General features: G+C 48.8%; 1 protein-coding gene across 6 annotated transcripts in view; it reads right to left on the bottom strand.

Moving 5' to 3' along the window:
- Positions 1-25,956, bottom strand: part of LOC116730235 (dynamin-1) — a 34,505-nt gene extending 8,549 nt beyond the window's left edge. Inside the window, exons 1-23 of one of the 6 annotated variants that reach the window (XR_004341283.1) lie at positions 25,659-25,956; positions 24,575-24,648; positions 24,345-24,494; positions 24,049-24,252; positions 23,877-23,975; positions 23,595-23,755; positions 23,308-23,450; positions 23,065-23,200; positions 22,909-22,976; positions 22,686-22,824; positions 21,770-21,856; positions 21,509-21,579; positions 21,270-21,333; positions 21,083-21,196; positions 20,704-20,813; positions 20,515-20,626; positions 20,417-20,428; positions 20,164-20,331; positions 19,998-20,084; positions 19,113-19,267; positions 18,875-19,039; positions 2,267-2,370; positions 1,463-1,593 (exon numbers count right to left, since the gene is read on the bottom strand). Coding sequence is in view for 5 of the 6 variants with exons in the window: in XM_032579280.1 (XP_032435171.1) it covers positions 6,776-6,836; positions 18,875-19,039; positions 19,113-19,267; positions 19,998-20,084; positions 20,164-20,331; positions 20,417-20,428; positions 20,515-20,626; positions 20,704-20,813; positions 21,083-21,196; positions 21,270-21,333; positions 21,509-21,579; positions 21,770-21,856; positions 22,686-22,824; positions 22,909-22,976; positions 23,065-23,200; positions 23,308-23,450; positions 23,595-23,755; positions 23,877-23,975; positions 24,049-24,252; positions 24,345-24,494; positions 24,575-24,648; positions 25,659-25,819 (2,541 nt within the window). In the remaining variant the exon portion in view is untranslated. The other 5 variants (XM_032579281.1, XM_032579282.1, XM_032579280.1 and 2 more) reach the window with 5 other exon arrangements.
- Positions 25,957-27,541: the final 1,585 nt, after the last annotated feature.

The raw sequence follows: 27,541 nt of genomic DNA, 5'->3' as shown, positions 1-27,541 counted from the left end.
CCCAACCTAAGACATTCTGTATCTGAACTGGCTTTCCCGTGTTGCCTTGGAAGGGCTGCATATTGCCAATCTCCTTGAAGATATGTAAACATAACTGTTATCCATGCAGCTGTGGAGCTGAGCGCTACCAAGGACATTCCTCGATAACAACATCTTATCTTACTTCTGCTGGGAGGCAGAGCAACGTGGATTCATGGCTCTGTGATGTCACTGCCTTCACTCATGTCTTTGTTTTGTCTGAATGTTGCCATGTGCCCTAATGTGTCTTTCCTCTTTTTATTTAATTCCAATTTTATTATTTAGAAACTGTGGAGTACTCACTATTTAGACCAATATTAAACTTCTTCGATTAATTTTTAGATTATTATGCAAAGAAACTCCTATTACTGCAGCCCACAAAAGGAATTAGAAAGAACTTAGAATCCAGAAAACACCGTCCCCTGAGACACCGTCCTCTACCTTTTGTGTCACTGAACAGATGTCCAGGCTGTCCAAAGAAAAGACAAAGCTTTTCTTCAATCAGAAATGAAAACATCATGTCTCAGTTTGTCCCTCCACTCACACTGACCCAGTCCGGTTCTGGTTCTGATCCGGTTACAGTCTGATCTGCAGCTGATCGTCTTTCTGGCCGCCTCTTCTTCTTCTTCTGCTCTCCATGCAGACAGGAAGTTAGTGGAGAGAGCAATGGTCTACTTCCTGTTTCTCCTCCTTCTCACCGAACATCAGACTCACCAGAACCAGAACCAGGACCTGGAGAGGTTCTGCAACAGACCGGTCCAGTTCAGTGTGAACGGTACCAAACCGGTCCAGACCCGGTCGAAGCTGGACTCACCTGAACGCAAGCTCCGTAGGGGGCGTGGCCTGTGGGAGGGGCTCTAGGACGGGCATGGGGGGTTTGGGCGGGGCACGTATCCCCGCCCCCTTTGTCTCCGTCCCATCCCCACGTCCCTCGCCTGAGGGACAGTGCGGGATCCCGGTGGACGTCTCCTGGTCTTCAACGTCCCTGGATTGTGATTGGTCAGGAGACAAAGGGGCGGAGCCTTCCCGTCTCTCTGCAACCAATCGGACGAGCTCCTGGAGGCCAAAAGAACATTTACTGTCCCCCGTGGCCAAACAGAGGACACAGAGACCGTCCACTGAGGACACCTGTCCTCACCTTGGCGCTATTCAGCACACCCCTGATCACCGTGGTAACGCTCTCAGAAGACCCGCCATCGTCATGGGAGACGCCCTGCAGCATCACCCGGTCGGCCCAGCGGATCAGCTGAGCGACGGTGGCGTAGAGACGGGCGAGACGGGCGGAGACGGTCTTACTGCGGGGACAGACAGGGTGAGAACAGGAGACAGGGTGGAGACAGGGTGAGGACAGCGTCCCCTCCCTCACCTGTCCAGCTCATCCGGCTCCAGCTCCACCAGCGCCTGGACAGCCTCCAGGATGCCGGTGGAGGCTCCGCCCAGCAGGCCGCCCACTATGGACCGGTCCAGGCCCGGTTTTTGTCCCGAGGGTTGGTCCAGGTCCAGTCTGTCCACCAGGGCCTTGAAGTACTGCAGAGAGCTGAGGACAGCGCGCTCCTGGTCCAGCAAGATGGCCGACTGCAGAGAGGCAGCGTCATCAGAACCTCAGGAACCGGTTGGACCGGGTCAGTTCTCCTGGGACTAGTACCAGCAGATCCAAGAAGTTCTGAGCCGACCCGGTTCAAAGACCGATCCCAGCTTTTTGACTCGGTTTTCTTCAGAACCAGAACCCCTTGATGTTCCTCTCAGGGTTGATGTGGAGGACTGCTAATGTTGCTAACGATGCTAACACTGCAGTGAACAGAGTCTGGGTTAGCATGCTAACACTCCAGTGAACAGTCTGGGTTAGCATTCTAACCATGCTAATGTTGCTAACACTGCAGTGAACAGAGTCTGGGTTAGCATGCTAACACTCCAGTGAACAGTCTGGGTTAGCATTCTAACCATGCTAATGTTGCTAACACTGCAGTGAACAGAGTCTACGTTAGCATGCTAACCATGCTAACACTGCAGTGAACAGAGTCTGGGTTATCATGCTAACCATGCTAAGTGCTAACAGAGGAAAGCCAGGTGACCTCGTGACCTCTGCAGGTTCTGGTTCTAAACTACTTTACTCAGAGCGCAGAAAACTGGCGTTTACGATAATTATTTACTATTTTATTCATCTAATATTACTGTAATTAATGTCATGATTTTATTAATTACTACTTTCTGGCTGATTATGATGATTAATATCAGAATAAGTTCTGACCGGGTTCTGACTCAGGTCCAGGTCCGGAGGCTTGGCCCGGGTCCGGTTCCGCTGGGGGTGGAGCTTATCCTTCAGCTTCATGGTGAGGAAGACGATCTGAGAAGCTGAACAGGAAACCTTCATCAACAATCCATCAAAATAAAAGCCTCTCAGGTGAGTTGGCAGCAGGTAAATCTGTGATTTGATTGGCTCAGCCGGTTAAGCCACGCCCACCCGGATGCTTCCAGAGGACTGCAGGCATCAGCCAGCAAAGGTCAAAGGTCAGGGCAAACAGAAAGCCTCTGCTCTAGAAACAAGATGGCCGCCGGTCTCAGGGTGACCCGTCACAGCAGAACCAGAACCAGAGAGGCTGGGTCTAAACCAGGTCACCAACAGAACCAGGATCCAAACACAGCAGCAGATCTGGAGCACAACGGGGTCTAGTCAAAGTAGGAGCTGGTGCTGACCCGTTCCGTTGTTCTGTTAGAACCCTGAGAAGACCCGGGATTGGACCGGTTCTGACAGCTGAACTCAGACTGGATCAGAACCGAGCCGGTCCAAATAGAACCAGCTGAGTGGGTTCATCTGGTTGGAACCAGAACCGGGTCCAGAACCATAACAGAACCAGAACCAGGATGTTAAGGCTGAACTGGTGATACCAGAAATGTTCTTCCTGTCTGGTCCCAGAACCCGGATCGGTTCTGATCCGACTGACTTCTGACATCGTCCGGGTTCTGGTGCTGCCTTCACTGTCACCTCAAAGCATGGGACAGAACCGGAGCAGGTTCTGCTGCAGGAAGTGAAGCGCGAAGGAAACTCACCTGACTTCGAGTCTGAGCGGGAAGACATCGCTGGAGGGGGGGGCCCCGAGGGGGACAGGTGGACGCCGGGGACACGGTGGGACCCAGCGGGGACACGGTGGGACCCAGCGGGGACACGGTGGGACCCAGCGGGGACGGACAAAACTCTCTGATCCTCTGTCTGGGTTTCTGTCGACCAGCCGCCTCACTTCCTTCCTCCTCCTCTTCTTCCTCTTTCTGTGAAACTCAGCCTCCTGGTAACCATGGCAACAGCCATGACGCTGCTCTGAGGTCGCAGCAGTTCCTCACGCAGCGGCTCCCCCTGCTGGCCGAAAGCACTCAACACAGGAAGCTCACCTCCAGCTGCAGGCAGGTTGCTGCCAGAACCTGAACTGGTTCAGACTGGATCCAGAATCGGTTCTGGGTTAGATTAATAAATCTTGTAAAATTTCCTTTTAGATCCAGAAGTTTCCATCCATCTCTTCAGGATTGGATGGAATCTCCTCAAACCGTCAAGAGCCTGGAATGTCCTGGAATATCCTGGAGGATTCGGTCAGCCTGTTTTCCTTGCTGATTCTTGAAGCTGCAGTAACTTTTATTAAATGTTTTTTTTCCATGTTAGTGAATTTGCCTCCATGGTTGTTGTGAAACATATCCAATCAGAGCCAGGAGGAGGGGCATAGTGCTGTCAGTCATCCTCATGTATGCGCTGCTAAATGTGCTAATGGAGGAGAAACAACTTACCCTGACAGGAAACTTTATCTGCTTTCATCAGTCGCTAACTAGCTTATCATTCATTCAAACTGGATGTAGTGTGTAGGGAGGGTGTGAGCAGCATGCACACAAGGATGAGTGACAATGCTAACACCCTCTTCCTGGCTCTGATTGGTCGGTCAGGACATGATGAGTTTCAGCAAATATATACACCGTGTTCCAAATTATTATGCAAGTGATATTTTCTCAGATTTTCCTAAATGGTCAATGCAAATGATGGTCAGTATAATTTTCAAGTCATGAACTATTACAGTATAAATCAGATTTTACTGAACAAAGATCCCCATGACAACAGGATGTTTTTCAAAAATAAAAAACTCAAAATGCAAAATGTTCCAAATTATTATGCACAGCAGATTTTCCAAACATTTTATGGATTATAAAGCATTAAGTGGTCACATGTAGTAAAATCAAAAGCTATTTCAATCAGAACCATCTTAACAGACCCAGTTCCATGTTAACTTTGGACTTTCTCTGATATCACAGCACAATTCTTCATCCAGTGAACTTGTGAGTTTGTGGAAAGTTTCTGCTGAATTTCTCTGCAGGATGTCAGAAAACCTTCCCAGAGCTGCTGGTTGATATGAACTGGATTCAGATCTTCTGCTTGAGGAAACTCCAAAGGTTCTCAGTAGGGTTGAGGTCAGAGGTCAGAGGAGGATGGTGACCACACCATGAGTTTCTGCCCTTTATGCCCAGATGGTGGATTGTTATGATGAAGATGATTTTGCTACTGAAGGTTCGGCTCTTCTTTTGGAACCATGACAGAAAATGATCAGTCAGAAAGTCCAGATACTTTGCTGAGGTCATTTTCACACCTTCATGACTCTGAAGGGGCCGACCAGCTCTCTCTCTCTCTCTCTCCCCCCATGATTCGGCCCACAGCATGACTCCACCACCTCCTTGCTGATGTCACAGCCTGTTGGGACGTGGTGGCCATCCACCACCGATCCACTACTGCGTCCATCTGGACCATCCAGCATTGCACAGCAGTCATCAGTGAACAAGTCTGTTTGAAAATTAATATTCATGTCCGGCTGGGCCCACTGGGACCAGTTCTGCTTGTGAGTTCTGGTTAGGGGCCCAATAGTAGCTTCCTGCACCACAACCCTCAGGAGGATCCTCCACCTTGAGGCTCCAGCAGCTTCAAATAACTGTTTGCTGCTTTAAGGACATTTTAACAGCTGCTCTGTGGTGTCTAACAGAAACTTTCCTCATTCTGCCTTTATCTGTACAAACCATCTTTGTTCTGAATCAGCCACAAATCTCTTCACAGTACGATAACGCTTCAGTTTTTGTTAAATATCTAATGTTTTCATACCTTGTTATACGGCACTACACTATCTGATGATTTTCATCAGCAGAGATTCTTTCTGTTTCTCATGTTGCTTGAAACCTGTGGCCTGCTTAATAATGTGGAACATCCTTCTGAAGTAGATTTCCTTTAATTGAGCTCAGCAGACAAACTAATCAACCAGATCTCTGAAATTAGTTATAGTGATTCAAAGAGCCCTGACACACAATACCATCTATAAATTTAATAGCACCACAAAAACATTAATCTTTATGACTCTTTAATCCAATTTGAATAATAATTTGGAACACGGTGTAGATGCATTTTCATAGAAATGAAATCCTGCAGCTTTATATATTAAAGCTCAGTAGGTTCTGATCCGGTTCTGATCCAATTTTAATAAAGAGCCGAGGGCCATGGTTTGATCCACATAACTTTATTGAGGTCACATGACACACGGTTGGTGGGCGGAGTCAGAGTATCGATACGTTTATTATTAGAATGATCAGAGTGAGTCACTGAGCATGCTCAGACTAACAGCATCACATCACGGCTACCACACGCTAACGACACGCCAACCACATGCTAACCACACGCTAATGGCACGCTAACCACACGCTACATGGAGCACCAGAATCACGACACGGAAAACAGACCATGATCCATCAGAACCACACTGTTCAGAACCAGGTCAGCAGGACCGGACCGGGTCAGTAGGCCCACGCTGCTGTGCTCACGCCACTCAGAACCGGGTCATCAGAACTCAGTCAGAACTTCGGAGCATCAGATGGTGGCGGGGAGTGAAGGGACGGAGCTTAGCAGCATTAGTTCTAATGGTTTCTGATTGGTTCCTCTGTGTCCGCTCTGATTGGTTCATGCTAGCTGTTTTCAGGTTCAGAACTAATTAGGGAGCAGCAGCTGGGTCCAGAACCTAAACTGGGTCGACCCAGAACCCGATCCATGCATGCAACGACCCAAACAAACAGAACTTTGATCTAGAATCTGATGAAGCCCGGCTCCGTCCTGATGACTGGGTTCATTCAGTATTGGAACCAGTTTGAACCAGTTCGGACCAGTTTACACCAACCGGAACCAGCTGGAACCAGTCAATGACAAGGAGGACCAGTCTGGATACGATTCACACCAGTTGGATCTGTTGGAACCAGTCGAGGGCAGATCTCCCAAACTGCAGTTTGGACCAGATGGAACCAGTCTGGATGAGGGACCAATCGAGTCCACCACAGAACCAACTGGGTCAAATCAGCAGAACGTGATCAATAAGTGGCAGATCATCAGTAATTGATAGGCAATAAATAACGATAAAACAACAAGAAATAAACAATAAAAAAACTCAACAAATAACTGATAAATATCCAATAAATAACCGATAAATAGACGGCAAATCAAACTTTACACTGTAAAGAAACGTCTCAGCTTCGTTCCGGAGGAACCAGGAAACTAAAATCCAGAACTGATCCCAGCCTGAAGATCCGGAGCGGAGTGAGGCATCTTGTTCTGTAGGACGTCTCTGCAGTTGTCCATGTCCACAGTGAGACAGACAGGTGGACAGCAGGTGGTTTGGATTCATCACAACGAGCTACTAATGGTCACCAACATGAGGGGAGCGGATCACACACGGTTCAGGGGTCAGAGGTCGTCTGATCAGCCCTCCATGGACGACTGGGGGCTCTCTCCGTGGGCGGGGCTACCTTTACTGGGGCGACTGGGACAGGGGACAGAGGACAGAGAGAGGACAGGTCAGCAGTGGGTCAGAACCAGCCCAGCAGGAACCCACCTGGACTGAATCAGAACCAGAATCCCATCAAAAGTATGACGGTGCCAACAAGCCCAGTCCAGGTAGATCAACAGAACCTGAAAGTTGATTGGACCAAACCCAATGGCGATGGCTGGAGAACCCAGGACCCACACAGGACTGACAGCGGACCCTTCCAGAACCATCAGCAGAACTTTCTCACCGGGTGAGAGGAACCAACGTTCTGCTGGGTCCACTGAACCAACAGTACCAGTAGCAGAACCAGAACCGGCTGGGATGGGTCGGTGTTCGCTTGTGCTTCAGTGGTGGTGATTGGGTGGAATCAGGGGGCGGAGTCATGAGGCGGGGTATTTGGGTGGAGTCATGAGGCGGGGTATTTGGGCGGAGTCATGAGGCGGGGTATTTGGGTGGAGTCATGAGGCGGGGTATTTGGGTGGAGTCGGGATGGAGACGCAGCAGCTCTGTGACTAGGACAAACAAAAACAAATGAACAGAGACGGACAGACACCTACAGGACAGTCACATGACTAACGATGATGCAGAGGAAGTGGGCGGGATCACAGAGTGAGAATCTGATTGGATGACTGGAGATGCACAGACATCAAACAGACAGCTGACGTACCATTGGTGGAATCCTCACTGGTCACTGATTGAGATTCTGAAAGAATAACCATATATGGTCAATATGGGGGGGAGCGGTCACTGACACACTGACAGCTTCCTGTTTGCCTTATATGGTACTGGTAGAACACGATCACACAAACAGAGAAGAACAGGGACATAAAGAGACACACACTTGGACATGGATGGATGGATGGATGGATGGATGGATGGATGGGATTAAAGGGGCGGGGCAAAAGAAAGATGTCTCTTTCTTTTCTTCTGCTGTGGAGGTTGTTTGTGGATCGCAGTGTGTCGTTCTACAGCACCAAAAAAAACAACAACTTCCTCTTTATGTGACCAATCACAGATCAGCTTCTGAGCGGATCTGCGTCCTCATTGGTTCAGCAGACATTTTGAAAGCAGGACAGGTTGCTGATGAACGCACCATCAATCATTAAGGAGCGATCTGGGACAGAGTTCAGGCTTATTTACACACACACACACACACACACACACACACACACACCCACACACACACACACACACTTTTGTGGGGACTTTCCATTCACTTCCATTCATTTCTACAGCCTAACCCCAAACAAAACTCAATTCACCCCTCAGTCCTAAATCTGACCATCCATCCATCCATCTTCTTCCGCTTATCCGAGGTCGGGCTGCGGGGGTAGCAGCTTCAGAAGGGAGGCCCAGACTTCCCTCCCCAGCCTCTTCTTCCAGCTCCTCCGGGGGAATCCCGAGTCGTTCCCAGGCCAGCCAAGAGACATAGTCCCCCCAGCATGTCCTGGGTCTTCCCCGGGGCCTCCTCCCGGTGGGACGTGCCCGGAACACCTCACCAGGGAGGCGTCCAGGAGGCATCCTGACCAGATGCTTCTCAACTGGCTCCTCTCGATGTGAAGGAGCAGCGGCTCTACTCTGAGTCCCTCCCGGATGACTGAGCTTCTCACCCTATCTCTAAGGGAGAGCCCAGCCACCCTATGGAGAAAACCCATTTCGGCCGCTTGTATCCGCGATCTCATTCTTTCGGTCATGACCCAAAGCTCATGACCATAGATGAGGGTGGGAACGTAGATCGACCGGTAAATCGAGAGCTTTGCTTTTTGACTCAGCTCTCTCTTCACCACAACGGACCGGTACAACGCCCGCTTAACGACAGACGCTGCGCCAATCCGCCTGTCGATCTCCCGCTCCCTTCTTCCCCCATTCGTGAACAAGATCCCGAGATACTTGAACTCCTCCACTTGGGGCAGGACACCCCCCCTGACCTGGAGAAGGCACTCTACCCTTTTCCGGCTCAAGACCATGGCCTCGGATTTGGAGGCACTGATCCCCATCCCGGCCGCTTCACACTCGGCTGCGAACCGCTCCAGCGAGAGCTGCAGATCACGATCTGATGAAGCCAGAAGGACCACATCGTCTGCAAAAAGCAGAGATGAGATCCTAAGGCCACCAAATCGGATCCCCTCAACACCTTGGCTGTTCTAGAGATTCTGTCCATGAAAGTGATGAACAGAATCGGTGACAAAGGGCAGCCCTGGCGGAGTCCAACTCTCACCGGAAACGAGCCCGACTTACTGCCGGCAATGTGGACCAGACTCTGACACCGGTCATACAGGGACCTGACAGCCCGTATCAAAGGGCCCGGTTCCCCATACTCCCGGAGAACCCCCACATGGCTCCCAGAGGGACACGGTCGAACGCCTTCTCCAAGTCCACAAAACACATGTAGACTGGTTGGGCGAACTCCCATGCACCCTCCAGGACCCTGCTGAGGGTGTAGAGCTGGTCCAGTGTTCCACGACCAGAACCAGAACCACACTGCTCTTCCTGAATCCGAGATTCGACTATCCAACGGACCCTCCTCTCCAGGACCCCTGAATAGACCTTGCCAGGGAGGCTTAAGAGTGTGACCCTTCTATAATTGGAGCACACCAATCCAGGGGAACTGCCCCCGATGTCCATGCGATATTGCAGAGTCTCATCAGCCAACACAACCCTACAACATCCAGAGCCTTAAGGAACTCCGGGTGGATCTCATCCACCCCCGGAGCCTTGCCACCAAGGAGCTTCTTAACCACCTCGGTGACCTCGTCCCCAGAGATTGGAGAGCCCAACCCAGAGTCCCCAGGCTCAGCTTCTTCAATGGAAGGCATGTTGGTGGGATTGAGGAGGTCTTCGAAGTATTCTGCCCACCGGCCCACAACGTCCCGAGTAGAGGTCAGCAGCACACCATCCCCACTATAAACAGTGTTGGTGCTGTACTGCTCCCCCCCCGAGACGCCGGATGGTGGACCAGAATCGCCTTGAAGTCGTGCGGAAGTCTTTCTCCATGGCCTCTCCAAACTCCTCCCACGCCCGAGTTTTTGCCTCAGCGACCACCCAAGCCGCATGAGGGGGCACTAGTGAGCACCGAATGGAGTAGACGTGTTTTTCTGGGCTCCTCACCACTTGCAAGTAATTTCTTATTTATTTTGATCTTCCACTCATATTTCGGTTCCCCTGTGCTTCGACCACCTGTCTTGACATTGAAGATGACTAAACCCAAGGCGGATAAAGGAAAGAAGCAAGATAAGGCTTCAGAAGAGACGACGGAGCAGCACGTGCTGGGGCTAGCTAAGCAAGCTACAACCGTAACGGGCGCTGATTCAGCGTGTGAGTATGATGCGGGATCCTCTACCTTCCTCACGGCAATAAATAACATGAATAAGATAAGGAACGATAGATTTAATGATCTTGAAGCAACTCTCGCTTCGACCCAAGCAACGTTATTAAACCTTGTTGACCAGATTAAAGAGGTGGAAGATGCTGCATCCAATCACGAGGGCCACCTTTCCAAGCTGGAGGGGACCTGTGCCAGGATCCAGGCAGAGAACGAGGCTCTCCGCGTGAAGGTGATCTATCTTGAGGCTGGTTCCAGGAGGCAGAATATTAAAATTATTGGGTTGCCGGAAAAGATCGAGGATGGACGTCCTAGAGATTTTCTGATGAAGTTCATTCCGGAACTGCTTGGTGTGGATCAGTTTCATACGCAGCTGGAGGTGGACCGGGCGCATCGGCTGGGAAGCAGGCTGCCTGGTGATGGCGCGCGGCCGCGGGTAATGATAGCACGAATTCACTACTTCCATGTGACGGAGACGATTCTTCGACTGGCCTGTCAACAGTTCCCCCTCAGTTTCAAGGGGAAGCCGATCTACATTTTCCCTGACTACCCAGCAGAGGTGATGAAGCAGCGGCAGGCTTTTGATGCGGTGAAGAAGCGGCTCCAGGACTCTGGAGCGAGGTGCGGGGTCCTGTATCCTGTGCGCTTGTGGGTCACTGTTGGCTCTACGGATAAGACGTTCTCCTCGCCGCGGGATGCAGAGATCTTTGCAGAATCCCTACAAAATCACTGAGTATCTGGAGGTTAGAGCCACTGTGGTATGTGCTCATTGTTTTGGGTCATTGGGGACCGGAATCGCTTTTATAACAGCTGGATGTTTGTACCATAATCTCAGTCTGTCAAATTTGAGTGGATAGAGGAGCCTTTTTGCGGAGTTAGTTCGGTATTTGTATGGCCCATACGGCCCGGCTTCCTCTATTTTGCTATGAGGGGTTTTTATTCTCGCTTTGTTTGGGAAAGTGGGATGGGGGGAGGGGGGTAACGTTTTTGTTTGTTTTTCTTGTTCAAAAAGTATTTTACATGTTGCAATACATTGTCAGGCTAACACATGAGTGCTTTGAAGCCATTCTGTTGAAAAGTTTCTGTGTACCATAACACGTCATTACAGGGCGGTGGCATAAACTTTACCAGTTGGAATGTCAGGGGTTTGGGGCATGTCCTAAAAAGGGCTAAAGTATTTTCTCACTTAAAGTCCTTATCAGCGGACATCGTATACCTTCAAGAAACACACATAAGACCAGGCAGGGAGAGGTTATTGAGATGCAGTTGGGCAAACCAAATTTTCCAGTCTACTTTTTCAGGTAAAGCTCGAGGGGTGGCAATTCTGATTCGTAGAACAGTTCCTTTTAGACATATTTCCACTGTGACTGACACAAATGGTAGATTTATATTGGTAACGGGATATTTATACTCCTTTCATGTCACACTTCTTAATGTATATGGCCCTAATTTTGATGACCCGGGCTTCTTTAGAAAAATATTTAATTTGCTTCCTGACCTGGCTGATACTCATCTAATTTTGGGAGGAGATTTTAACTGTGTGCTAGACAACTACCTGGATAGATCAACTCGAACAAGGCAGCCTCCCTCCTCCTCCTCTGCGGTTTTGAACACCCTTTCGACCTCAACAAATCTGGTTGATGCCTGGAGGCTGCAGCATCCGGTGGAGAGGCATTATTCCTTTTTTTCAAATATGCATAAGTCCTATTCAAGAATAGATTACTTTCTTCTTGACTCTAAACTAATATCTAATGTAATATCTTCAAAATACCATACACTTTTAATCTCGGACCACTCTCCAGTCTCACTGACTCTCGACCTTAACCATAAGAAACAACAGTACTTCTGGCGTTTTCACCAATCCTTGCTATCAGAGGAGACATTTTGTAAATTCCTAGACGATAAAATTTCTGAATTCTTAGACACTAATGATACAAAAGATGTTACAGATTCTACTCTATGGGAAACTTTTAAAGTTGTGATCAGAGGCCATATTATTTCTTTCGAAAGTTTCTGAAAAACAAAAGGCGAGAACGTCTCGCAGGAATTGAGACTGAATTGGCACGCTTAGAATTTAACTACAAGTCCTCTAATGACCCTTTGACTTTACAAAACATTTTTGCTCTAAAATATGAATATAACTCCATCCTGTCCAGACAGGTGCTTGATCAGTTGTTCAAAATTAAGCAGAAACACTTTGAGCTGAGTGATAAGCCCCACAGATTATTGGCTCGTCAACTGCAGGGTTTGCAGGCCAACAGGGCAATTCATAAAATTAAGTCCAGGACAGGAAAAATTATAACTGATCCAAAAGGTATAAATGACTCCTTTAAAGAATATTATGAACGACTGTACATGTCTAAGGCAAAAGGAAATATCTCAAACTGGCTCAAAGATCTAAATCTCCCTAAGATGAGTGAAGCCGCTGGTGAGGCTCTTAATGCAGACATCACTGTGGAAGAGATCCTGGATGTAATTAAAGCATTCCCCAAAGCCAAAGTCCCAGGGCCTGATGGTTTTGGTACTGAACTTTATAAAAGATATGCCGAGAGGATCGCTCCTCTCCTTCGGAGGATGTTTACTCATTCTCTTGATTCAGGTAAATTTCCCCCTACCATGTATGAAGCCAATATAACTTTAATATGTAAAGAAGGCAGGGAGGAGACAGAGCTTTCATCATACCGCCCTATTTCATTATTGAATTCTGACATTAAAATCTTCGCTAAAGTACTGGCAAATAGACTAAATAAACATATTTCCTCTATTATACACCCGGACCAAACGGGCTTTGTTCCTAATAGGTTCTCATTTTTTAATATCAGACGGTTAATGAACATTATGTATCATAAATATGACGGTAGGTTTAAGGGAGCGGCTCTTTGCCTTGATGCTGAAAAGGCATTTGACCAACTGGAGTGGCCCTACATCCTGACTGTACTTGAGGAGTTTGGGTTTGGTGATAAATTTGTGTCTTGGATTAAAACAATGTATGCTCACCCATCTGCCTCTGTCCTTACAAACCAGGACAAATCAGAGCCCTTTCTACTGCACCGGGGAACCCGTCAGGGTTGCCCCCTTAGCCCCTTGCTTTTCGCGGTCGCTATGGAGCCCCTCACCATTAGTATTAGAAAACACCCCTTAATCAAACCGATTCAATTGGGAAACATTGACCATCACATTTCATTGTATGCTGATGATGTTGTGGTCTTCGTGTCACATCCTGAGCAGTCAGTGCCAGTTCTCCTAGACCTTATTCAGTCATTTGGTGAGATTTCAGGTTATACTATTAACTGGCAGAAGAGTGAATTTATGTCACTGGGTGTAAGCCTCACTTCCGACTTCTTAGATAACCTATTATTTAAAATAACGGACAAACTGAAATATCTTGGAGTTATTCTGCCAAAGGACCCTAAACAAATTTTCAAATTGAATTTTTTGGAAAAAGTGGAGAATCTTCAGAAAGACATTGATAAATGGAGAACACTTCCTCTGTCGATGATGGGCCGTATAAATGCTATTAAAATGGTGTCCTTACCTACATTTTTATATCTTTTTCAGGGTCTGCCTATTTTTTTAACAAAGGCTTTTTTAAAATCATTAGACTCAATAATCCTGCCTTTTGTTTGGGGCTTTAAAGCCCATAGAATATCAAAAACTCACTTACATAAACCAACAGAGATGGGAGGATTGGGATTACCCTGTTTTCAGCATCATTACTGGGCAGCGAATGCAAGAGCCCTGGTATACTGGCAGGAAGGTGATGCTCAAGAATTGTCTGCAAATTCCCCCCCATGGGTGGCTATTGAAAGAAGTGGTGTTACTGACAGCTCTCTTCTCTTCGCAGCACCGATATCTCCCGCAATTAGTGGGGTAAATAATGTGATCGTTTTAAATTCTTTGAAAATATGGAAACAAATTAAGTTGCACTGTAAGTTACCGGAGACCTCAGTTCATGCCCCAGTTTACTGTAACCATGCTTTTCCCCCATCACTATCGGATACGTCCTTTAAAAACTGGAGATTGAAAGGCCTTAATACTCTGAAAAACTTGTACATTAACAAAAAGTTTGCTTCATTTGCTGAAGAGCTATTTTTCCCTTCTGGATACGGATTTCTTCAGATATTTGCAAGTTAGAAACTATGTTTGGACTAATATTCCGAATTTCATATCTCTCCCGGAAGAAAATAAATTATGCAAAATTCTGCTGGGCTCTCCAGGATCGAAAAAGTTAATAACGAGTTTTGTTGACGTCTTTGCAGAGCGAATGAACTTTACCACAGACTCCTTGAGGGCTGCATGGGAGGAGGAGCTGGGTTTGCGGATCGGGAGTGAGGTCTGGGAGGATTCGGATCCTCTATCAATGTAAGACACCAGTTAATTCAGTTCAAGGTGTTTCATAGACTTCACTATTCTAAAGTTAAACTGCACAGAATATTTCCTTCGACATCTTCAAAATGTGATAAATGTAAGTCTGCGGATGGCTCCCTATCTCATTTGTCCTGGACATGCCCCAAGCTCTTTCATTATTGGTGTGAGGTTTTCAACTTGTTTTCTAAGGTTTATGGATGCGCGTTGGTTCCTGACCCCCAGGTTGCATTGTTTGGACACTCTCCTTCTTTGAGGAACTGCAGCATTTCTATGCAAACGACGGTGGTGTATGGAATGGTAATAGCCAAAAAAGTAATATTGAGACTTTGAAAAACTGACAAAGTTCCTCAGTTTAAAATGTGGTTGAGCGACTTTACTGAGATTCTCCATTTGGAGAAGCTACGATATGATGTTGTGGGTTTCTCTAATAAGTTCTGTAGTATCTGGCAGCCGGTTTTGGACCATCTTTCTCGATCCAAGGTCGACCCCGACACTCGCTCAGTTTCATAGTATCCCACCTTACGGACAGGTAATAACGTCCTTAAGCAGAAATTGTACTCAATGCAGTGTAATCAACTCTTTGGATAATTTTCCTGACTTATTATAAATTTTTCTTTCTTTCTTTCTTTATTTTTTTTTTGGTTATTGTACGTCTTTATTTTTATTACTGGATTGATAAGAGTATACTGCTTTCATACAGGATTTTTTTGCATACATGCATGTGTATGTAAGTCTCCGCGAATATGTGTATATGTATATATATATGCTTCATACTCTCATGTATGATTTATGTATGTTATATTCTGAACAACTAATAAATATATATATATATATATAAAAAAAAAAAAACACCCGAGCCACATGCCGCTTCGCCTGCCGGTACCCATCAGCTGCTTCCGGGGTCCCAGAGGCCAAAAAGGCCCGATAGGACTCCTTCTTCAGCCTGGCAGCATCCCTCACCGAAGGTGTCCACCAACGGGTTCGAGGGTTGCCGCCACGACAGGCACCGACAACCTTGCGGCCACAGCTCCGATCGGCCGCCTCGACAATGGAGGCACGGAACACGGTCCACTCAGACTCCATGTCCCCTACCTCCCCCAGAACGTGTTCGAAGTTTTGCCGGAGATGGGAGTTAAAGCTCCGTCTCACAGGGGATTCCGCCAGACGTTCCCAGCAGACCCTCACAACACGTTTGGGCTGCCAGGTCTGACCGGCTTCCTCCCCCACCACCAGAGCCAACTCACCACCAGGTGGTGGTCAGTGGACAGCTCCGCACCTCTCTTCACCCGAGTGTGCAAGACATGACCGCATATCAGATGAGATGACGAAAAAGTCGATCATCGAACTGCGGCCTAGGGTGTCCTGGTGCCAAGTGCACATATGGACACCCTTATGCCTGAACATGGTGTTCGTTATGGACAATCCATGACGAACACAGAAGTCCAACAACAGAACACCGCTTGAGTTCAGATCGGGGGGCCATTCCTCCCAACCACGCCCCTCCAGGTCTCACTGTCATTGCCCACGTGAGCGTTGAAGTCCCCCAGCAGAACAAGGGAGTCCCCAGGAGAGGCACTCTCCAGTACCCCCTCTAAGGACTCCAAGAAGGGTGGGTAATCTGAACTGCCGTTCGGCCCGTAAGCACAAACGACAGTCGGGACCCGTCCCCCCACCTGTAGGCGGAGGGAGGCTACCCTCTCGTTCACCGGGGTAAACCCCAACGTACAGGCGCCGAGATGGGGAGTGTTAAGGAAATATGGCTATTTTTTGATTGTTTAATATAGTTAAGCTAATGCCATGTGTGTTTAAGTAGATCAACATTCCTAGATAAACATTCTCCTGGCAAGGCTGTAAATTTAAAGCAGCCATAAAACACATGCTCCTGAAAGGCTTTAAATTAGTAGGCCATAAAGAATATCTTCCCCGGCTCACAGGTCAGAGGTCGGGGGTTTCCCAAGGAGCTCAGAGTTGCATCTGGAGTTGATCACAAACTTAGGAATCTTGGAAACACTTAGGTTTAATTTCTGATATACCTTCTTAATACTAATAGCAATAGTATGTTAGATTAAAGTATATTACCAAAACTACAAGTACTAATCTAATAAATGGAATGTATTTGAAAATGTACTAACTATGACAATATCGGAATCAAAAGAGAATGGTTTGAATGTTATGTTTTACAGGTTGGAAAAGACTTCTATCTCATTATTGTTTGTGATAAAGTAAAGATTCAAATCTTTGGAGAAGCTGACTGCAGAGGAGCAAGATAGGTTTTGTGAAAATAACTTATAATTTCAATAACTAAAATGACTCTTGATATCTGTCATTAAAACTCAGGGGAAGGTCTAAGTTTTTTTTCAAGGTAGCTCTTGGTTGGTCAAAACAGGGGTACGCCCTATTTGCATATATTAACAAAGAGAAACGCCTTCACTAGAAAAGGGAATGCTCAATAATAAGAATTCAGACAACTGCCCTGTTTTGCTTTTAAGCATCAGCTGTCTCCAAAGGCGCCTTTGTTCTTATTCTTTTAATTCTTTTGTCTCAGGTAAAGAATGTACTTCTGTGTACTCTGAAGTTTCTTGTTAAATTCATACGGTGTTTTCTATTGAATTAAACTCTGTATTTCTGTGACGTCATCGTGCCTTGCCGTTTCCTTGCCGGCCGTGACGACATCCGCTCGGGACCCGGGCATCCAGGAGGAAAAGGAGAGCCATGCTTTTTCCAAAATTTAAGCTAACCTATTAACTTTCCTCCTTAATAGGAGCAACAAGTATGCCCACTCCTGCCCGACGCCTCTCACCTTGGGCAACTCCAGAGTAGAAGTATGTCCAGCCCCTCTCAAGGAGGCTGGTTCCAGAACCAGAGCCATGCGTCGAGGTGAGACCGACTATTTCTAGCCGGAACCTCTTGACCTCACACACTAGCTCCGGCTCCTTCCCCACCAGAGAGGTGACATTCCACGTCCCAAGAGCTTCTGCAACCGAGGATCGGACCGCCAGGGTCCCCTCCCTGGGCCACCACCCATCACACACTGCACCCGACCCCTTTGGCCCCTCTCACGGGTGGTGGGCCCATGGGAGGGGGCGCCCATGTTTCCTCTTCGGCCTGAGCCTGGCCGGGCTCCATGGGTAAAAGCCCGGCCACCAGGCGCTCGCCATCGTGCCCCCCCTCCAGGCCTGGCTCCAGAGTGGGGCCCCGGTGACCCGCGTCCGGGCGAGGGAACGCCAAGTCCAATGTTTTTACTCATCATTGGCGTCTTATATCTGACCACTTTGAACTGTCTGTCTGGTATTTCTATGGAAAGCTAGAAAAAGACAATAACTTTGGTAGCACGCTCATTTTTATCATCCCAGTTTCTAATATCCCTCCTAATTTCTTGGTCCACCCTAATAAAGTTAGCTTTAGTTTTAATATTAAGGAAGAGTGGTCAGATATACCACTCTTCCTGTTACCAAAGTTATTGTCTTTTTCTAGCTTTCCATAGAAATACCAGACAGACAGTTCAAAACATGGAACCAGATTACATCTAGATTCATATGGGACGATATGAATCTAATTGTAATTTGAAATATTACAATTAGGAAAAGAGAAAGGAGTTGTGACATTTCCTGGGTAAACAAAAATAAAGTTTGAAAAAAAGAAATGACCCCATAGATGCATTCAGACGATGCGTTTCATTGTTGTGAGACAAAAACTGAGCAAAATGATTATTTACAGTGGAGTGAGGTTTTCACATCCTTTATTTCTATTTTCCTTATTTTGTGTGTGTGTTCGGTTATCGTCTGAGGTTTCATCGTTTAAACAATAAAATATTAAAATCATAAAATCATCGGGTTTGATGCTTCCTGCTCTAAATAACTGAATGTCGTCAGATTTCAGTGGATTTCTGTGAGTTTTGACTCTTTGTAGTTTGTTTTTGTTCACAGATAAAGTTTTCGTTACTGCTGCACATTTTCACTGCAGGTCGAAAGTTTGCATATTTTTAAACAAACTTTGACGCCAAGTTCATTTTCATACACGCCGACTTGTGCATAAAATATCTCACTGCGCATTATGTGCGTACGGCGCTTTAGCCAGGAGGCCCCTGGATTCTCTGACTGCACAACCCGTCTGCTAATGGCACTGGACCAGAGAAACCAGTGGGGCTCCCAGTCCAGACGGTGGTCAGTCCCTCCCTGTGGTCATGTGACCGTTTGAACAACACAGAGACGCTTCGTTACGTAACGAGGCTTCATCCAACTGGGGAACCCTTCACGGCTGCTAAGACGTCAACAGTAACCGCTGCAACCTGGCGACTTCTGAAGCTGCAGAACCGGGTTGGACCGGGTCCGGCCGCACTCACCTGGGGACTCCAGGAGGGGGCGCTCTATTGGGCCGTGAGGGGACAGACGGCGGCGCTCCTCCAGGATCGGGGGAAACCGCGGGGCGGGACGGAGCGGCGCGGCCCCCGGGGCGGGGCGGACCGGGAGGGGCCCGGCGCTGGGGGGTCGGGCTGGACATGGGAGACCTGCGGAGACACTCGGAGGCTCAGAGACCGCCTCGCCGTCCCACAGGGACAGGAAGAGCCGCCGCCAGCTTACCTGCGTCCAGACGGCATCCCCGTCACCTGCAGCCACGAGTCGTCCACAGGGGGAGGCGCTGCCGTGGTAACGGTGGACGTGCTGATGTCCCCGATGATGTTCAGAGCTTCTTTCAGAGCAAAGTACATTCGGAGCATCTCGTCCCGGCGCTGGGCCTGAGACAGAGACAGAGTCAGAATCAGAAACAGACAGACAGAGTCAGGGACAGTCAGACTGCTGCTAAATTTACACTGACCCATGATAGAAGCTAAAACATAAAGTAGCTTGCTAGCTATCGTGGTTGTTAGCAGATAGTTAGCATTAGCATCAACTGATAACTAGCTGCTAATATCAGTGTGTGTCTCGAGCTTCGGCCTGACTGAAAATAACGTCTACATGTCGCAACAGATGATCTGTGCATGGATGGAGTTCAGTTCTCCCAGTTCTCCCAGTGCGAACTGTAGAAATACACCACTCAGTCAGAAACAACCAATCAGAGAGAGGAGGATGGTGTTAGCGCTGTCAGTCACCATCGTGTACACGCTGCCCCACCTTGGCCTGGTCTGCTACGCTGCAGCTGGTTCACCACGACAGAGCCTGACACAAATGCTAATGCTAGTTAGCTTAGCGACTGATGACGGTGGATTCTTGTAACTGAGGTTGTTTGTCCACTATTAGTACATTTAGTAGCCTGTACCCAAGGATGATTGGTAGTGCTAAGCCCCTCCTCTGGGCTCTAATTGGTTGTTCTTGGTGCATTTCTTCAGATCGAACTGTTCTCTGATTGTCACCATGGAGACACATTCACCGATAAGGAAAAACCATTTAATAAGTTACTGCAGCTTTAAGGCCAACCACTATTTATTTAGGTATTCAAGAGTTTGACCCCTGACCCCCCTCCCCCACCTGCTCCTGCGACTCCTCCATCAGGCTGTTCTGGTCTCCGCAGGAGTACAGGTGAGCCAGCAGGTCAGAGTGGATGAACTCCTTGGTCTGGGGAGCAGAACGGACGTCACATGACACTTTGTCCTGACTGCACCTGTCGGCGCCTGTCCAGGTGTGCGAGGCGTACGTTGTTGACCATCAGGTGCATGATGGTCTTGGGGATCAGGTCCCTGACTGTGCGGTGGATGATGGACAGGTATGAGTCCACCAGGTTGCGGACGATCTCCACCTGTCTCTCCAGCTGAGGGTCCATGCTGTGGATCTGTCCGTCAGAACTGGACTCCTCTGCCTCCACCTGCCAACACACACACACACACACACACCCACCGCTCCAGAACTTCCAGAACCGGCCGGCCCGGCTCCCATAACCCTCCACTCACCTTGTCCTTGTCCTGCAGGGCAGAGACAAGACAGACAGAGTGAGGACAGAGTTTAAAAGTGGACCTGCGGTGAGGTGGAGCGCAGAGGCGGAGCCTACCACGCTGCGTTCAGGATACACCCCGGCGCGTAGGAAAGACGCCTTCCAGCTGTCCACCTCCTCCTGGGACTCGCTGGCCAGCTCCAGCTGCCGGTAGTCCTTGTAGACGTTCCTGCGGGGACAGCGGAGGGGACGGGCTGAGCATCCAGAACCGGGCCGGGGATAGAGAGGACGGGGTCAGAGGTCAACCTGTGCTCAGTGTTGAACAGGGCGAAGATGTGCTTGCTGGACATGAAGCTCTTCTCGATGTCCTTCAGCTTCAGGTTGTCCACCGGCAGCATGTACTTCTTCTCCTTCTCCTGCAGGGGGCGACAGTGTGACACGTCAGGTCTGGTTCTGCTGGGAAACCAGGTCAGAACCGGCTCATCAGAAGCCCTGTTCTCAGAACCACCAACGGTCCTGGTTCTGGACCGGTACCGGCTGTTCAATGTCCGTCTGAGGAAACCAGACCAAGACCGGTCTGGGTCAGAACCAGGATTGCTGCAGCCGGGTCAGGGTGACCAGACCAGAACCAGGTCTGTCTAGCAGCTGCCTGCAGAGGCTGTGGTTCTGGTTCTGGTTCTGGTACCTCGTCGTCCTTGTACCAGGACAGGGCCTCCGCCGTCAGGACGAACCAGTACTCCTTGGCTCCGCCCTTCATGATGCCGATGTTGTTGATGGTCAGCCAGCCCTTCCGGATCACCTGAACCACAGACATCAGGTACCATCAGAACCCAATCAAAACCAGACCAGAACCAGCCAGTCCACTCACTTACCATGATCTCGTCCTGGTTCCCTGCAGCCTTTTTCTTGTTTATCTGGCTGCTCTTCTGCTGCGCACTGACACACACACACACACACACACACCCAGACACACACACACACACACTCTGTGTTAGGAGAGACACAGCTTCAGCTCATGTGGGTCACCTGACCCAAACACCTGGGGTTCTGGCAGGTGGACCCAGCAGAACTGGATGAGTTCCTCTGGTTCTGATCAGTTTAGGGATCTTACTTTGCGAAACCGATAAAATCCTCGTGGTTGGTGTTAACATAGGCCAGCTCGATGTCGATCAGCAGAATCACCTGGGGGAGGCAGCAGATACTGACGTTACCTGAAGGTCCCTAAAGACTCCCGAGGGTCCCTAGAGACACCCCATGGTCCGTAGAGGCACCTCAGGGTCCCTAGAGACACCTCAGGGTCCCTAGAGACACCCCACGGTCCCTAGAGGCACCTCAGGGTCCCTAGAGACAGGTGGAGCAAAGTAGGACTCGCCTGGTCTTTGGTGCGACTCTCTCTGTCTCTGATATGCTGAGTGACGATTCTTTCCATTTCCTCTCGGAGCATTGGATACTGCGCCAGCTGCAGACAGAACGGAGGAAGTAGGAAGTAGGAAGTAGGAGTGGCCCTGTGACGGTTTTACCTTAAACCAAAGATTGTTTCAGCAGAAACAATTGTCTGGATGTTTCTGCAGTCTTATGAACCTCTAACTCTCTGGAATCACAGACCTGCCTTCACACTCTGGACTCTGTCTCTCCAATTATCAGTGACCTTTCACCTACCTGAGGACGGCACACCTGAGAGAAAATGTCACAATGGCAGATCAGACAAAAGTGCAGTAGTTCAGTTTCTACCGTTATGGATGTTTTACCCAAACCCACAGCGGCCACTGAAACTACTGGAACTGACAGAAGTACTTTCATAGTACTTCTGTCAGTACCAAACTACAAACAGGCCAGATAATCAGTCGATCTGAACTGAGCTTCAACAGAATTTGTTGAAGCATCCAAACAAAAATGGAACCTAGAGCTAAATCAGTTGCTCAACCTTTTGAGGCAACCATTGCCGTCAAACCACACAAATCATTGACCCTGTAGTACCCCGTAGTACCTTGCTGGTGCCCTGTAGTACCCCGTAGTACCTTGCTGGTGCACTGTAGTACCCCGTAGTACCTTGCTGGTGCACTGTAGTACACCACAGTAACCCCGTAGTACCTTGCTGGTGCCCTGTAGTACCCCGTAGTACCTTGCTGGTGCCCTGTAGTACCCCGTAGTACCTTGCTGGTGCCCTGTAGTACCCCGTAGTACCTTGCTGGTGCACTGTAGTACCCCGTAGTACCTTGCTGGTGCACTGTAGTACACCACAGTAACCCCGTAGTACCTTGCTGGTGCCCTGTAGTACCCCGTAGTACCTTGCTGGTGCACTGCCTCACGGTGTTGACCAGCTCACTGATCACCAGGTCAACACACTTCTGGCAGGGTTCTTTGATCTGGGCGATCTGACGCTTGACGATGGTCTCGAAGGCCATGTCCGGAGTGAACAGACCCGTCCTGAGGACCAACGCAGCTGGTCAGCACCAAGCTCTCACCTGTCCTGTAAGCACACCTGTTGGCCCGGTGCCAGAGCGGCCTCACCTGATCCCGTGGATGTTCTTGATGGCGTAGCTGATCTCCTTACGTAGAGTCTTCTCATCACCCTCCAGCTGCAGTGGAGACACAGTGACACCTGGCTACCTGGTGCACCTGTTACCTGGTTACCTGGTACACCTGGTTACCCGTGTGAGGCGTTACCTTGACCAGTTCGAAGGGGAAGCGCTCGTGGAAGACGCGGTTGATCTTGGCTCCTCCTGAAAGCTCGTAAGTTTCCACCTGATCTCCAGAACCTTCGATCCGTTTCTCAAAGTCCACCGCGAACTGCTGCACCATTCTGAAACACAGAGAACACTGGGACAAGTGGGACAACCGGTTCTGACTGGTTCTTACTGGTTCTGAGCGCTGATGTATGTGTGGTTCTGTTCAGGTTCTGGTACTGACTGGAGCAGGGCCTTGGTCTTGCGGCTCGGGTCGTCGGGCCTGAAGTTCTTGTACTCCTCCACCTCCTTCTCGATGGACAGCAGCTGGCTCTGCAGCTTGCTCCGTAACCCTGGCAACGTGTCCCGGATGTGGTTGGTCAGTTGCTAGGAGACAGAAAAGTGCTAACCGGAGCAGGCGGTGGACCCGATGGGTCACACGATGGACCAATGATGAAATAGAACCTGCTGGAGCCTTGGACTGGACACCAGATGAAGTCCAGCTGACCCGCAGTGACGTGGGCTGCTCACCTGGTTGAGGATCTTCTGCAGGTAGGCGGTGCCCATCCGGTCGGCCAGGTGACGGTAGGACGGATGGGACAGGAAGAACTTCCTCTCGGCCTGCAGAGCGGCGGTGATGTCCTTCTTCCCATCAATGTCCTTCTGACTGCGGTTCACCACCCCGATGTAACCTGCACCACAACACGTCCCTCAGTGTCCCACGGTGGACACATGCACTCCGAGTGGACACCTTTGTTTGCGATGACAGAAAGCTGTGAACCAATCAGCAGCCAGGAAGCTGTGATGTCATACCTCTGCGCAGCGGCAGCAGCTTGTTCTCCAGGATGTCCCTGGCGTCCGTCCCTTCGTCCATCAGGTCCAGCTTGGTGATGACCCCAATGGTCCTCAGACCTGCAACACACAGACACACCTTCACTTCCTGTCTCTGCCCCCAGGCAGGAAGGGGGCGGGGCTGCGGCCGGACCTTGAGGGTCGACCTCCTTGGCGATCTTCAGGGCGTCGGAGTTGGCAAGGTCGGAGTTGGCGGGGGACACGGCCAGCAGGAGACAGTTGTCCTTGGTGACGAACTGCATAAGCATGTCTCTGATCTGATGCTCGATGTCGGCCGGCTGGTCGCCAACCGGGACCTTGGTCATGCCGGGGAGGTCCACCAGCGTCAGGTTCAGCACTGCACACAGGACAGGTGGACACAGGCCAGGTGGACATAGGACAGGTGGACACAGGCCAGGTGGACACAGGCCAGGTGGACAGGTGAGTTACCGTTGGGGGAGTACACCCTCAGGTTGATGGGCACCGGACTGATTCCCTTGTTGTGTCCCGTCGCTCGGTCCGTCTCCGCCTCGATCTCCTGACGAACTTCATCAAAGTCGATGAACTTCTTCCCCTTACAGTGGAGGAACTCTGCATACTCTGATCAATAATCATCTGATCAATAATCATCTGATCCATAATCATCTGATCCATAATGTGGCTGCTGCAGGCCGTCTCACCTGTTGGACAGTTGATGAGCTGGAGCACCAGGGGGCGCCGCGTTACGATTCCTGATCCTCGAGGGAGGAAGTCCCTGAGCAGAGGGGGAGGAGCTTATTGAGGTCATGTGACTTTAAGGAATGCTGGTCAAATCCAGCAGCCGGTCCTTGGCTCTGCTGATGACTGCTTCCTGTTTCAGAACGTTTACCTGTTTGTAATGCGCCACTTCCTGCGCTGATCAGAACTAGGCGCCGCTAACGCTAGCTACACATATGGAGGCTTCCCTCACTTCCTCTGCAGATAAAACTACAGACTCCATCTAAGCTCTGATTGGCTGCACGCAGAGACACACACGCAGAAACACACACACGCAGAAACACACACACGCAGAAACACACACTCGTCGTGCTGTCAGGAGACTCTGACTGAAGCCCCTCCAGAGTCATGTGACTGGCAGCAGCCAATCAGAGCAGAGATGGAGACAGAGCTGAAATTATCAGCCAATCAGGTGCGAGCTTCCAGCAGGAATTAAACTACAGACCTGAACACATCTGGACCCGACCGGAACCACTTCTGGTCCAGTCTCATCTCTAACTCTATTAAGCCTCTAGTTCTGCAGAACCAGAACCAGACCTGCTACTGGTTCTGGTGTCAGAGAAACAAATGGACCGGTCGGTACCAACCAGATCCTGCCGTCCTCTGCCAGAACCACAGAACGTTCTGGTTCTGCTCTGTCCTAGAAATTCAGAACCCAGTAAAACCGACTGGAACCAGAGGGACCCAAAAGAACCCAAAGGAACCAGAGGGACCCAAAAGAACCAGGGGGACCAAAAAGATCCAGAGGGACCCAAAGGAACCAGAGGGACCCAAAAGATCCAGGGGGACTGCCGGGCTCCAAAACATTTCTTTTAGTTCTTCTGGGCCCCCCTGGTTCTTTTGGGGGCCCCATGTGGCTCCAGACGGCCCGCTTCCTGCCATTGGGGGAACCAATCCTGGTCCCCCCAATTAGAACCGGTTCTGCAGAACCCTGGCAGCCAGAGTCCCGTGACTCTGTTCGGCTGTCCGCGGTTCGATTCGGCTGGCCCGGCCCGGCCCGGCTCTTACTTGCCCACGAAGTTCTCCAGCACCGAGCTCTTGCCGGCGCTCTGGCCGCCCACCACGGCGATCTGCGGCAGGTCCAGGTTCGCGTTCTGGCCGATGGAGGAGAAGGCGTCCTGCATGCGGTTCACCAGCGGGATCAGCTCCTCCATGCCCCGGTTCCCCATGGCGGCGGCTCGGTTCGGCCCGGTTCCGGAGGTTCGGTGGAGGGATGCTGAGGATGCTGCTGTGACCTTCAACTCCTCCTCCTCTTCCTCCTCGACGCTCCGCCGCTGCAGGGAGGAACCGCGCACACATCCGGGACACCTCTTCACAATAAAAGCCCCGACACGCTTTGCTTTACACTTTTCATTTAAAAAAGGCCCACATCCGGTGACGTCACACTGCGGCTTCTGATCAAATAATTATTGAAGTCACATTGATTTGTGTTGGAACAGAACTTATTAATAATGTAATAAACTCTGAGGGAAATAAATAAATTCTCTTTTTTTGACTTTATTCCATATTTTCTGCTGTTTTTAAAATATCTGAACTTTGGAAGCGTCTGATTCCAACAAGAAATCTGTAAAGACAATAAATTTATCTTAATATTTTAACGTTAATTATGGCTTCTGTTCAATCATATATTTATGACTGTCTTGTATTAATCTAATTTCTTCTAATATAGTTTTGGAAAAAAAAATCAGTATCCAAACTTTTCTACTGAATGGAAACAAGCAACAAAGAGTGGAGAAATATTATTCCTAATGATCAATGATTGATAATAACCAGTTAGAGCATTGATGATGATGATGATGATGAAGAGGTGTAACAGAGTTACAAATGTGTTTCTTTGTTAAATTATTATTTCTTATTCATTTTATATTGAGAATTTTATCTTATTCAGTTATTTTTATTTATTTTGTTGTTTTTGCCTGCGGGGGTCGCCCTTCTGCTCTCCGCCTCGTTTGTGTTTCCTGGGCTTCCGTAGTTTATTCCAGCCCTCGTAGCTCCTCCCCTTTTCCCTCAGGTTGTTCTGCGCTGCTGTGGGTCAGTCAGAGGAAAGTTCGCTGCTGAGATATGTTTGTTTTTCTGTATGGATGTTGTTCATGTTGAGGTCTTTACCATATGTTGTTTGTTATTGTTTGTTAGTGTGTTATTTTGCAGTTTTGACCGTCATTGTGGGTTTTTTTTTTTTATAAACAGTTTTATTATAATTTCCTTTTTTTTATTATTTTGGCGCGAACGACCGGTGCTAGTCCAGCACAGCTCGGTTGAACATTGTTTTTATTTCCACATTTTTAGAGCCGGAGTGCAGGGAGAAGGAGTTGAGGAGGTTGTTCATTTGTTTTCCCTTCTTCCCCCAGAATAAAAAAATAAAATATCTGGTTGAGACCCACCTGAATGACTTTTGAGACTCATTGATGCCACCTGTTACAGAGGCATAGTTTTAATTTGGACACAAAGTTTAGTTTCTGCAAAAATCAGGAACTAAATACAATTTATGTCCAAACATTTTACAGAATAATTATCCTCAGGTAAAATAAAATCCGTTTCAGCTGAACGTTCGTCTCATTACTGGGACCAGAAACAGGGAAAGTTTGAAGAGGAATTTCAGGGGTTGGCAAAGTTACAGTTAAATGTAACGTAAAATGTGGTTTACATTTTTTATTGTGTTCAAGCTGCAGGACCAAAAATGACTGGCACAGCGACGCCCATCAAACGAGTTTTTATCAGTAAATAAACCAAAATCTAAATGTTTAGATGCGACTTTGGTTCAGAGTCACTGATCTAATCACTTTTACAAAGATTTAAGGCTCTGACTAAAAACAAGTTTTAATGAGTGACTCCACTTTATACACTTCCTCATAAATATTGATTTATTTTACAATACAACTAAGAGTTAGAGA

Source organism: Xiphophorus hellerii, chromosome 12, assembly GCF_003331165.1.
Source record: "Xiphophorus hellerii strain 12219 chromosome 12, Xiphophorus_hellerii-4.1, whole genome shotgun sequence".
Lineage (NCBI taxonomy): Eukaryota > Metazoa > Chordata > Actinopteri > Cyprinodontiformes > Poeciliidae > Xiphophorus > Xiphophorus hellerii.
Note: the sequence above shows the minus strand (reverse complement) of the source record. Positions and strands in the feature narration are given on the sequence as shown.